This window comes from Crocodylus porosus, unplaced genomic scaffold (assembly GCF_001723895.1).
Source record: "Crocodylus porosus isolate Cpor-Errol unplaced genomic scaffold, CroPor_comp1, whole genome shotgun sequence".
Classification (NCBI taxonomy): domain Eukaryota; kingdom Metazoa; phylum Chordata; order Crocodylia; family Crocodylidae; genus Crocodylus; species Crocodylus porosus.
Window position 1 is genome coordinate 4,004,875 of NW_017728906.1, and position 13,103 is coordinate 4,017,977.

Sequence of the window (13,103 nt, forward strand, 5' to 3'; positions counted from 1 at the left end):
TAAAGGGCAGGAAGACAGCTGGGGTCATAGGATCCCAGCAAGATAAGCATCCAATCTACTCTTGAAGGTGTTCAGTGTAGGTGTTTGAACCACCTCCGATGGCAGGTTGTTCCAGACCTTCGGGGCTCAGACAGTAAAGAAGTTCTTCCTTATGTCCAGCCTGAAACAGTCTTGCAGTAGTTTATAACCGTTCAACCTCATCGTCCTTTGGGGCACTCTGGTGAACAAAAGTTCCCCCAGAAACTGGTGATGGTCCATCAGTGTCACTGGGGCAATTGGAAAAGTGTGCGATATTAAGATGTTATTTTTGAGGAAAGCTTTTTTCTGACTGATCTAAATTTAAGAGCAAAACATGTCATATCTAATGCATTATTCCTGTATCTCTCTCCATTTTTCTTTTAAGCATCAAAATTTGAAATCGTACTTGGAAAGAAGGTTGGCTTGATTATTACAGGAAGCATCATTGTAATTGCTGGCGTTGTTGGAGCTATTCTTTTAGTCCCTGGTAAGTGCAACAAATATGTCCATTCCTAGACATTTGTGTCCTGCTTTTCAGAATGTAGGAGCATACATAGTTTTTATTTCTTTCAGCAGGAGCTAAATCAGTCAGCACCTCTGAAATAAGTAAAGCAAGTAGCTTGCTCTTTTTTTGTTGTTGTTAATTTTGCATAATACTTATTTTTGCGTACTACCAGCAAAAATGTTTAGAGGGAATATGGGTATAATTTTCAGCGGTCAGAAAGGAGGTGTTAGAAATTCTAGGTAGGAACAATGTCCCATCACCAAATGAGCCATAAGAAAATCTGTAAAAGTGGAAGAGTTTCCGCAAAATTTCATATAGGATCTGTGACATGAAACAAGTATGATTTACTCGGCAGCAACATAGCATGTTTTTCTTTTCAGAACAACAGATTGTATGAAATAGAATAATAACATAATGCTGCACACCACAAATGGGCCTTATGCCCTGCCTTCGGAAATGGAAATATTTCACACTGGGAACATTTAAATACAAGTCCACTTGTCTTTCATGTGTCTCAAGTTTTCTCATGATGTGCTAGGTATAAGAGTATTACTCAAAACTTGCTCAGCTGATGGCTTGCTGTCTATTTTGACCCAGTAGTAGTGATGACAAAAGGCTAGATTCTTAGATTTGCACAATAGTGCTCAGCTTCAGTATTTTGCTGTTTTTGGATTTGAACCTGCTTTCATTGAAATGGCAAAATTCCTCCTCTGACTTCATTCTGCACACAGAGCAGATAATTATATCAAAACTTGAGCAGACCCAACAGGAAAAAATGTGGATTATACTTCCACAACAAATGTTGACCTGCACTCTGATCTTATATGCATGAGGAAGTTTACATATAAAGTCTGAGGGATTTAAATTAAATTAATTGCTCAACTAACATTACTTGTATATATGTTTTGAGTCCTTACTTGTGTAATCAGGTTAATAGCTCAGCTGTGGTAGAGAAACTCATTTTTCTGTAATATCAAAAGGAAACAAAAAATACATTTCTAGTTCTTTAACCATGTTCCTACTTCAATGTGAAAGCATTTTTATTTTGAAATTGGAAAAAGAGAGGGAGTCAACTTAATATACAGATTAAAGGACATGATAAGGGACTTTAATCTTTTATTTTATGCTTATATAGAATTCTAGTACAAGTCAGTGGGTAGAATAGCTTCAGGCTCAAGTCACAGTTACATTTAAAGCCATTAAAATATGTTGACATGCTATCGTTTGTGTATTTGTTTTGGTATTTAAAGGATTCTATTTTACAGATTATTTATCATTAAGTTTTAAAGTAATCAGGTAAACAATAATAAAAGTAACATTTATGTTTGAGTTCATTGGCTCTTTGCAAGGATACCATTTAAAATCTATAATCTGTTTTTCCTATTTTGATTTCCTAATGGGTAATTCTGAGCTCTTAAGAGGCGCTTTTGTCACTACTGAATGCCAAGTATGTAGTTTACTAGATGGAGTCAAAAATAGTTTTTCATCTGGTTCATGTTTGCATTATATTCACAGCTGTCTCCTGAAGATCTCTGTTCAGCTCACAGACTGCATAAAGCAATATCATATTCTGAAAAAAAATCAGTATCAGTTGTTACTAATTGATTACAATAGTGCTCAGCTTTAGTATTTTGCTGTTTTTGGATTTGAACCTGCTTTCATTGAAATGGCAAGATTCCTCCTCTGACTTCATTCTGCACACAGTAATTGATTACTCCAGTGGATGATCTGGCTAAATATATAGCAAAAATAGATGGAACTTTCTTGGATGGCAACCTCTTTCCTCACCCACATGAGTTTAGCCCATACACTGGCCTGCAGCATTAACTTTAACAATGTAGACCAGTGGTGCCCAACCCTTTCACCTTGTGGGCCAGATGGGTAGTGTGAGGTTCAGCTGATAGACTTAATCTATCAGGTGGCTCACAGAGCTGGCAAAGGAAGCTCCATTTTGCTGTTGGGAATTACATCCTGAACCTGATCTGTCCATCGGGAGCTGTGGGGAGCAACCAGGTCTCAATCTGGATGCATGTGGGGATGGGGATGGAGCAGAATGAGCCCAATCCTGTTGTGGGGGGTGATTGGAGGTAACCCAGTCCCAATCCAGATGCCTTGGGTGTGGGGGGAGGAGGAATGGAACAACCCTGATCTGGACTTAGAGGGCTGGGGGGCAGCCTGGCCATAATCTGGACATGCTGGAGGCCATGGGGCAGGGCAGAGCAGTCCTGATCCAATTGCTGCATGGCGGGTGAGGGAGGCAGCTCAGCCCTGATATGGACACGCAGGGTAGATGGAGCAGCCTCAATTTGGGTGTGCTAGGGAGAAGTGGGGGGTGCTAGATGGGAAGTAGCTCAGCCCTAATCAGATGCCAGGGGGTGGGGGTGGTGGAGTGGTCTCTATCTGGATGCGTGGAGGGGGTAGGGAGAAGCCTGCCCTGATCTGGACATGTTGGCAGCTGGGTCTGGTCTTGATTTCACTGCATGGCAATGGCTTGGGCAAGTTTGGACCCTACCACATGAAGCTTCTCCACTCCCCAGCTGCCAACTTCTTCCAACCCATAGGGATCCCCACATGCCACATTGTGGCTTTGTGGGCCAGATTTGGCCCCCAGAAGCTGAGCACTCTTGATGTCTTTGGATTAGTCTGTGTGAGTTTCATCAGGATCTGTCTGTGTAGTGCGCAGAAGCTTTACTCAACTTACCTATCCAGAAATCTGTGGTCATAGACAGAAAAGTTGAGACACAGAGTAGTGTTAAATATAATATAGACAGTGAAAGCTGCTTTTACAGAAAGAATAATCAAGGAACTAAATAAGATTTAAGTCAGTTGGTGGGTTATTCCCCCCACCCTCAATATTCCTGTATAGAATCTGGTAGTAAACAAAAAAAAAAGCTTTGTTCTCAGGTGCAGAACTTATAATATTGTATTTCCTTGAATATAAGGCCATCCTGAATATAAGGACGGCCCCCACAATAATTAGATTTTGTATGTGGGAAATTTATAAAATTGTTATAAAGAAGATTCGTTCCCACATGGCCTGACAGCTGTTGCCAGGTAGTAACTCCACTGGCGACAAAATGTCTCTTGTGCTTATCACCTCCTACAACTTACAGTAGTTCATCAGGATTGATGGGGTCTTGTGCAGATCATGTTTGTTCCATAGATTCATAGACGTTAGGGCTGGAAGGGACCTCAAAGATCATCAAGTCCTGCCCCAGGGGCAGGAAGTCAGCTAGGTTCAAAGGAACCCAGCAAGATAAGCACCCAAGCATTTCTTGAATGAGTCCAGAGTAGGTGCCTGCACCACTCTGGAGGGAGTCTTTTCCAGGTCTTGGGGGCTCAGACAGTAAAGAAATTTTTTCTTATGCCTGGCCTAAAATGGTCTTATAGGAGTTTATGACTGTTGGTCCTTGTTTTTCCTTGGGGCACTCTGGTGAACAGATGTTCTCCCAGATCCTGAAGAACATCCCTTGTGTACTTATACGTAGGTAGCCACCAGGTCCGTCCGCCCCCCGCCCCCCCAAGTCTGCACTTTTCCATACTGAAGAGTCCCGTGGCTCTCAGTCTCTCTTCATAGGGCCTATTCTCTTGCCCTCTGATCATGTCTCCTCCAGACTCTCTCAAGCTTCTCAGCATCTTTCTTGAATTGCAGAGCCCAGAACTGGACCCAGCACTCCAGCCACGGCCTCACCAAGGCCAAGTACTGCGGAAGGATGACATCCTGAGATTTACTTGAAAAGCATCTATAGATGCAAGCCAGGGTTTTGTTTGCTTTACCAGCTGCGACATCACTTTGGTGGCTCATGTTCATCTTGTGGTCAGTCATGACCCCCAAGTCTCTTTTAGCAGTAGTGCTAGCAAACTCTTTCAGTAGCGCTGCTGAGCCTATAAGTATGCTGTGGGGGGGGGGAGTTTCTGAAGTGGAGTACCTTGCATTTATCAGTATTCATAGTTTCATAGTTTCTAGGGTCGGAAGGGACCTGAGCAGATCATCTAGTCTAACCCCCTGCCATGGCAGGAAAGAGTACTGGGGTCAAACAGCCCCAGCAAGGTGTTCATCTTGCCTCCTCTTAAAAACCCCCAGGGTTCATCTTGCCTCCTCTTAAAAACCCCCAGGGCCTGCACCACTTCTCTTGGAAGTTGGTTCCAGATCCTAGCTGCCCTGACCATGAAGTAACGCCTCCTGATATCCAGGCTAAATCTACCCTCCGCCAGCTTGTGACTGTTATGCCTGGTCACTCCTGGCAGTGCTCGGGTGAACAGGGACTCCCCCAATGCCTGCTGGTCCCCCCGACTAGTTTATAACAGGCCACTAGATCCCCCTCAGCCTTCTCTTTTGGAGACTGAACAGGTTCAGGTCCCTCAGCCTCTCCTCGTAGGGCCTGCCCTGCTGTCCCCTGATTATGCGAGTGGCCTTCCTCTGGACCCTCTCCATGCTGTCCACATCCCTCTTGAAGTGCGGCGCCCAGAAATGGATGCAGTACTCCAACTGCGGCCTGACCAGTGCCGCATAGAGGGGGAGGATCACCTCTTTGGACCTGCTCGAGATGCATCTGTGGATGTATGACAAGGTACGGTTGGCCTTCCTGACTGCCTCAGGATCCAAGTCAGCTTGGATCACTAGCATGTCCTCAGGTGTGGACGCTATGCCTCAAAGTTTAGTGTCATTGGTGAACTTAGCCAGTGTGCTTCTGACACCAATGTCCACATCGTTGATAAAGATGTTGAAGAGAACCAGTCCAAGGACACAGCCTTGGGGGACGCCACTGGTTACAAAATGCCATAATGACTTGCTGCTATCAACCACTGCTCTCTGGGTTCAACCTCGAAGCCAGTTTCCCAGTGTAGCTGAGGCCACGGAACCCGTTACTGTGGTGTAGCGGAGGCCACGTTTGGCCAATATTTCCATGAGCAGGTCATGGGACACCAGATTAAAGGCTTTTTTAAAGTCCAGGTATATGATGTCAATCTCTTCTCCCTTGTCCAGGTGATATGTCACCTGGTCATAGAAGGATATGAGATTGGTCAAGCAAGACCTACCCGTGACAAACTTGTGCTGGCTGTCCCTCAGGATGTTGCCCTAAGCCAGCTTGTCCAGAAGGGTCTCCTTGATAATTTTCTCGAGAATCTTACCAGGGATTGAGGTCAAGATGATTGGCCTGTAATTCCCGGGATCTACTTTCTGCCCTTTCTTGAAGATGGGTACCACATTGGGCTTCTTCCAGTCTTCAGGTACTCCACCTGAGCACCACGAATTTTTGAATATTTTTGCCAATGGTTGAGCTATGACACCTGCAAGCTCCTTCAGTACCCTAGGGTATAGTCTGTCTGGACCAGCTGACTTGAAGGTGTCCAGCCCCTCAAGGTGATCCTTTACTAGATCAACACCGATGCTGGGTATAAATACACCCTCACCCTGGCTGTCCCACCTCTTGCTAGGCAGGGTGGTCCTATTGGACTGATGAAAGTCTCTGAAGTGTTTCAGGACCTTGTAGAAACACAGCGTGTCTATGGGTTTGATTTGGGCAATGTGTAAAACATTCAGTGTCACAGGACGTGCCCTGTAGAATATCTTACAAAGTGGGCTGTTTTGGATTCTGTCCTGGTCGCCAGTTTGCAGATCTGACTCTTGTATTTGGCCCAGAGGAACATCAGGACATCCATCATTCCTTGGTCTCCAGTCCATTTAGGCTTGCACAGCATGATCTTTGCAGACTTCTCCCATCTGGAGCCCCAGAAGAAAGTTCACATGGCTCTGAATTCTAACAGTGACTTGCTCTGAAGGGGGGAAGACCAAAGCAGTGTATAGTTGTACTAGTTGCAATACCCCCCTCAAGAGGGCCCGTGCCTCCCCATTGACAGGCAACATGATTGCCATAGCCCCAGTGTCAGCTTGACTTTGGTCTCAGGCTTTTCCCACACCCTTTGTCCAGTTAGCTCTGGGTCGAACTCCATCCTGAAGATCTTCACCCCTTTGTGGGGAGCAGAGACCCACTAAGGGCCTACAGGTCCCTAGTGCCAGGCTAGGTGTTTTTGTTCGAGTTGAATTTGGCACCTGCCACTGCTTCATATACCTGGGTGGGTTGTAGGGCTTTCAACCGACCACTTGTCCCTGCATGTGACAGTTAGGCCAGGTCCCTCATTTCTTCCCGGTTACTCCTGGGGATCTCTACTCTGTTTATCCTGGGGTCCTGCCTCAGCTGCTGGACTAGTGGTTCCATCATGCAGATAAACAGGATCAGGGGGAGTAGGCAGCTGTGCCAGACACATGACTCCAACATGATCAGAGTTGTCAGGAACTCATTTACCAGCACCCTGCTAATCATGTTGGTGAACATCATCTTTATCTAGGCAATGAAGGTCCAGGGGACCCCTATCTTCTTTAGTTTCTCGAACAGGTATTGGTGGGACACTTGGTTGTAAGCCTTTTCCCAGTTCAGGTTCAGCACAGTTGCATTCAGTCCTCTCTCTGTTGGTACTGTAGTGCATCTCTCAGCTGCAGCAGAGTTCCATGGATCTGTTGCTCTGGCATCACATACATCTGGTCTTTATGGATCGCTGCTCCTATTAACAGTCTTATAACAGCCCCACACTCATGACTGGAACCAGGTGTTCTTTTCATGAGTCCTGGGATCCTCCCAAAATTTCTATGCACATGAGGCACAGAGCAACCTGGTCCAGCTCTACCTTATGGTGGGTAGGGCCTGCTACTCATATGCAACAGGCTGAGGGGGTGACAGGGATCCTGGGTGAATTGTTTGGGGGCCCATTTGGTGATGTTTGCCAGATATTTAAGACTAGTGAAGAAACCAGAATCATTTGAAATGGGGAGGGGAGGGGGGTCACTGCTTGGGTGTGGGAGTGAAGAGGAAGTCAAAATGTATTCAGTGGAGTGACTCCCTGTGACTTGTAAAAAAAGTCAGCTCTGAGAGGGACTGTGTGCAATGGGCAGTAGTCTATATCTTATTCAGATGGACTGCACTAACTTAGCATTATGGTAGGTTCCCGTCAGTATGTTTGCCCAATGTGGGCCATATGTTTTATAGTCATGCTCAGCGTTGGCTTTATTTAGTCAACTTCATAGTTAGTTTCCATAGTGAACACGTGCTGCTTTTGGCAGCAGTTTAATGATAAGCGGTATATTTAATGAATCTGCTTTGTATGTGAATATAAGACAAGGAACTATTTTACCCCATGCTGATTGTATTCAAATAAATATGGTGTCTGTGGTCCTCACAGAAAGCCAGACATCCAGGTTCAACCTGGAACAACTAATCTCTACTGAAATTGTATAGTTATTGTGACTTTGTTTGCAAATGAAATTACCAAATAGAGTGTTGTAGGGATAATTAGGATTTGCAGGGCAGCACAAAGCTAAATACTGTCATAACTGCTTTACAACTAGTTTCCTGTTGGCTGACGTAGAGATTAAATCCAGGTAGTGAGCTCCAGAGTTTGGAGGATTTGGGAGGGGGCTGCATAAGAGTGAAGGTCCTGAGAGGTAACTTGCTTTACTTGTGCTTAATGACTGCCAGATTTTCTGTCCTTCTAATTTGTATAATTGTCTCCAGATGGGTATACACCAAAGAATCGAGCTGGACTTGGTTTACTTGTAGTCCCTGCTGTGATTTTTCTGCCATTACAGTACCTTCTGTTTGGAATAGGTGAGGAATCTTTTACTAGTACCAAGGGGGAAAAAATCAGAACATTTTATAAGTAGTACCTTTTTTTTTTTAGTTAATATAATATGATAATATTTGTCATTCATTATTAGACACTGTAACAGTGTTTGGTTCCTGGTCTCTCCGGTGAACAAGCAGTTAACCTAATACCACTTGTAAAAGGTGGGGGAGGGGGTGAATTGGCTGATTGGCAGGTGGGAATTAGGGTAAAATGTGTTTGAGTAACTAACACCTGGGGGTGGGGTGATAGAGATGGGCAGAACAAGTCTGGGTATTTATTTATGTTTCTGTTTGCAGTGTTTGTCCTTTAAGGGAAAGTCTCAATGACTCATTGAATATTTGATTTGTTGTCATGTTGTCTTAAATTCAGACAATCCCAAATCCTAGTCCTGCATGGATCATATAATTCTTGTGTTTGTTACACTTCCAAAAGTAAGTGTCTGAGACTCTTTTCCTCCTCTTCTAGTTTTTGACAACCATTTAAGGCCATCTGCACTTGTTCTGGTGGCTTTGAAATCACTTGGCTACATAATCACTGTGGTTGGATTTGCCCTGTGTGTCTCAGGTAAGCAATTCCTTTTTTAAATTTTTTAGCAAAAAAATCTATAATTTTAGCACATAGTAAAATGACAAGCATCTCTTGCATAAAACATTTATCTACTTGTTTTACCTTTTGGAATTATTAGAAAATGGATTGTTTGCTAATTAGTGGTAGATTATTGTGTAAAAGAAATTTCTGCTTCATGATTTTACAGTGGAACTACTGTAAGTATACTTTTGGACTACTGTGTTAATGTTGCTTTATCTGGTGCAGGAAATACAGCCCAGTGGCATTATGTTACTTATACTAGTTTCATTACTATGACTGTATCCAGGCCAACTACATCCTACAAGCAGTTGCCTCAAAAGGATTGCTTTAATTTACTTATTATTTTGCACTACTGCATACCCTCAAGGGTCACCTAAAACCAACATTGACCTTTATTACTATGTTGTTCTGATTGGCCTACAATCTTAAAAAAAAAGCGCACACAGAGGCATAATCCATTTCTAATGTTAAAATGAATAAATCAGGAGTGCCTGGTCAATCTCAGCTTGCACTATGTAGGTTTCAACAGCCTCTGTGGAAGGAGAAGATGACAGGAAGTTCAAGAAGGCAAATACACAAAGCAATAAACTTGGAAGTACCTCTGTGCTGTTACGTTTCCAAAAATCCAGTACTGTTTGGTCATGAAAGAGACAAGACTATAGCCCATCTATGATCAGGACTCTTTTTGCAAGCTTAGATACAGAGTAAAGGGAGTTGGAACTGACCCTAATGATAACTTGATTTGATGTACAAATCAAGTAGAATAACATTTCCCAGTGATTCTTCATTCCCTCTTAGTAGGTAAGGTATTAGAACCTCCTGAGTCAGGTAAAGAGGTGTCTCGCCCAAACTTTTATTGGTTATATCCCAGAGCATTAAAATAAGCACTTGTCTAAATAGCTGTCTAGCTACCTGATATACTGTAAACTGGAGGGTTTCTCAGGCACCTCTGCATGGCCTCCAATCCCACCCTACAGCCAGAGTCCAGTCCTCTGGTATAAACTGAAACCAAAATGCCAGCAGCTTGCTTAAAAAAACCTCACAAAGCCCCTCTGGGTCATCAATCATACAGCTGCAGATGACCTCCCTTCTCACTGGCTCTCTCCTAGCCCACAGGGTACCTCCAGGCTTGCAGCTTTTGCTCCGTAATAGCTTAGGCTGGCCAGAGCTCTTCACTCTAGAGAATTCAGAGCAGCACTAGTCCCTGTGCCTCAGAGGACCCTGGTTTGTATTCCCAGAGTTGCTTCTCCTCCAGTCAGGTGTTCCCCAGACCAGCTGCAGGAGTGCTCCCTAGGCTTAGTGAGCAGCTTGCTGTTGTTATTCTGCCTCAGCTGCAGTAGCTTCCCTTCTAACTCCTTGGAGCTCTGTCCTACTGTTCTACAGCCAGCTACCAGGGAGTTATTTGCAGCCCTTTAACTCCCTACTTATCTAGTCTCTTGCAACTAGACCAGGTTCAGTTGCTTGATCCTGATAGTCTCCACCTTAAAATAACAGGAACCTCTGGCTCCCTCTTACACAAAATACTCAATTCTTACTGAAAGGCAAAACATCAGTTGTTATTTTTAGATTTTAATAAGTAGGGATGTGAACAGTTAAACAATTACCTGATGAGCCCAGTGATAACCAGTTCTACCTTACTGGTTATCATTTCGTGTGGGGTGGGGTGTAGTCCAGGAGGGAAGTGTGGAAGGGAAGCTATGCGGTGCCCCGGCAGGAATGGGAAAGTGCCAGGGCAGGAGGGAGGTGCGAGGAGGAGGGAAATGGGGAGGGGTGACTAGTAGGTCTGTGCGAAACAGCACTGTTCCGTTTCAACCTAAGTTTTGAAGTTTGATGGAACAGCGTTTTGTTTCGAATTTCATTTAGATTCGAAACCACTGTTCTGTTTTGTCGAAACAGTGATGCTGTTTTGACGTTTCACCAATACACTATAGTGGGGAAGCTCAAAACAGCCTCTGTCATCCGGCAGGCAAATCAGCGGCCGACAACCCCGGGAGGGCTGTGGGGGCTGTGCCAGTCCTCCCTGGGCTGCGGGCCCCTGATCTGCCTGCCAGGTGAGGGAGAGAGAAGCCAGGTGCTGCCATCTGGGACCGGGGAGCTGGAAAAAGGAACTGAGCCCGACTGCTCAGTTCCTTTCCCCTGCGTTGTGATCAGCTTCCTGCATCCCAGCCGCAGGAGGCGGGAAGAGCCAGGGCCCTGCTCGCCACCCAGCTAAGCCACATGGGGCTGTGGAGCCACTGGGAGCGCAGCCCTGGCTCTACTCTGTCTCCCACCACCTAGCTGCTGGCTGCTTTGAAACTCAAAACCTTTCGAAACTTGAAATGTTTTGACTAGCCTCGTTTTATTTTGAGGCTGTTTCAAAGCTCTTCATTTCAATTTGATTTCACTGTTTTGAGCTCAAAACGAGCCAAAACAGTGTTGAATAGGAACAGCCAGGAAAATTTCACACAGCCCTAGTGACTAGTACCTATAGCTAGGCTCTGCAAATCCCAGTGCAGCTATTTGCCTCTTTCGTCTCCACCACACTGCTGCAGCTAACCCTGGGAAGCTGTGTGCCAGTAGCTGCAGCAGTCTAGTAAAGCCCCTCACTACTGCTGCCAGCAGCTTCCTGAGCTGTACGACCTGCCTGATGGGGCTTGTCAGTGCTTTGGCCCCCAGCTTCCCATGCTGCGTCTGTGGCAGGGCAGGGTGGGGCAGGCACCCCCACCCCCAGTCTGACTTTGCAGAGCCACTGGAACCCAGCACCTCAGCACCCATGCCTATTTCTGCACTTGAACAGACGTAGCACCTTCTGTTGCTGCAGCTGCTGCTGGTGGTGTCATCTGTGCCTGCCCCCTAGCTAGACTGAAAGCAGTTGCAGGGCCTAAAGGGACAAAGTGGAGGTAAGGGAAGCCAGAGTGACTCCCCTGGGCTTGCGGCTCAGCCCCTCAGTGCACCCTACCTGCCCCATCCGTGCCCAGACCCAGGCTCAGAGAGGCCCCACCCACCTACCCACCTGGTTTATCATGAGGCATGGCCCTGGGGAGCTGAGACCCCAGGGAGCTACTGAATTCCCGCAGCACCTCAGAGGTTTGGAAGCCCCTTGCAGGTGCCAGGCTGGGGAGGGGTGCCTTGCAGGCATGGCCACAGCAGCTCCACATGGGCCAAGCTGGGGGTTGCCATAACAATTAATCATTTAACTGTTGTAATTACAACAGGTTGAAGGGATATTTTTTCATTGGTATTTATATCCCTGTTACTAAGTGCTTTCCCAGAAAGCAGTTATTCATACTTAGCCTAGCTAAGAAACAGTTTGCTAGTACTGATGGTGAAATTAGGATGAGTCTGCATGGTTGTGTGGGCAGTGCAGTAGTCATGGTGAGGAAATCTCAAAGAGTTGCAGCTAGTTGTGCTCCTTAACAACAGATATATGGCACATGCTCTGTCTGAGTTGGTCTTCATAGTTATGCTTCCCAAGCTGGTTTCTAGAGAATTTTTGAAAGCTGGTTGTTGCAGGGCTAATCTTGTTTATTTTTTCTTAAGCTGAGTTTTTGTTTTTTGCTTTTATAGTCCAGCTTCTTGAATATCCTTAACTTCCTTAAATGTTGTATCTTCAAAAATAAAACAAAACTCTTAAGAAAAATGCAGATTTTCTGTTTCTAAAGGTCTTTCAGCAAAGGAAGAACTTATCACAGAGTTGAAAGTGTGAAACTAAATGTTAGGGCCCCTAATTTTACACTCCTCCTTCACTGCATGCATCTGTGTAAATGATTAAAGGATTATAGCCTGCATTGCCAAGTTAAATGGCTAAATAGATCAACAAATCATTTTGGTTGAACTGGATTTTTGTTATAGATTCATAGATGCTAGGGTCAGAAGGGACCTCAACAGATCATTGAGTCTGACCCCCTGCCTGGGCAGAAAAAAGTGCTGGGGTCAAATGACCCCAGAAAGAGGTCTATCTAGTCTTCTCTTAAAGAAGTTTTTCCTGATGTCTAGCTTAAATCTGCTCTCTGTCAGTTTGTGACCATTGTTCCTTGTTTCCCCAAGAGGCACTCTGGTAGATAGCGCATCTCCAATACCTTGCTGCATCCCCCAATGCATTTGTAAGTGGCCACAAGATTGCCTCTCAGCCTTCTCTATGACTCTGAGATCCCTTTCCACTTCTGTGCTGCTGAGAGGGTCACTTCCCAGCCGGTAGATGTGCTGGATATTTTTACGCTCTAGGTGCAGCATTCTGCATTTGTCCTTGTTATACTGCATCCTATTGTGTTCTGGCCACTTCTTCCAGCCTCTCCAGGTTTGCCTGCAATCGTTCCCTGTTCTCCAGAGT

The 13,103-nt window shown here is 45.2% G+C and overlaps 1 protein-coding gene and 1 long non-coding RNA gene across 5 annotated transcripts in view; one reads left to right on the top strand and one right to left on the bottom strand.

Moving 5' to 3' along the window:
* The window catches only part of CD47 (CD47 molecule), a 46,137-nt gene that overhangs the window by 18,019 nt on the left and 15,015 nt on the right, over positions 1-13,103 (top strand). For all 4 annotated transcript variants that reach the window (XM_019528615.1, XM_019528617.1, XM_019528618.1 and 1 more), the window contains 3 exons: positions 404-505; positions 8,095-8,187; positions 8,672-8,770. In XM_019528615.1, coding sequence (XP_019384160.1) covers positions 404-505; positions 8,095-8,187; positions 8,672-8,770 — 294 coding nt within the window. The remainder of the gene's footprint in view (positions 1-403; positions 506-8,094; positions 8,188-8,671; positions 8,771-13,103) is intronic.
* LOC109305621 overlaps positions 12,897-13,103 on the bottom strand; it is a 12,907-nt gene continuing 12,700 nt past the window's right edge. The window contains exon 3 of the long non-coding RNA XR_002099654.1: positions 12,897-12,907. This is a non-coding gene — a long non-coding RNA (uncharacterized LOC109305621). The remainder of the gene's footprint in view (positions 12,908-13,103) is intronic.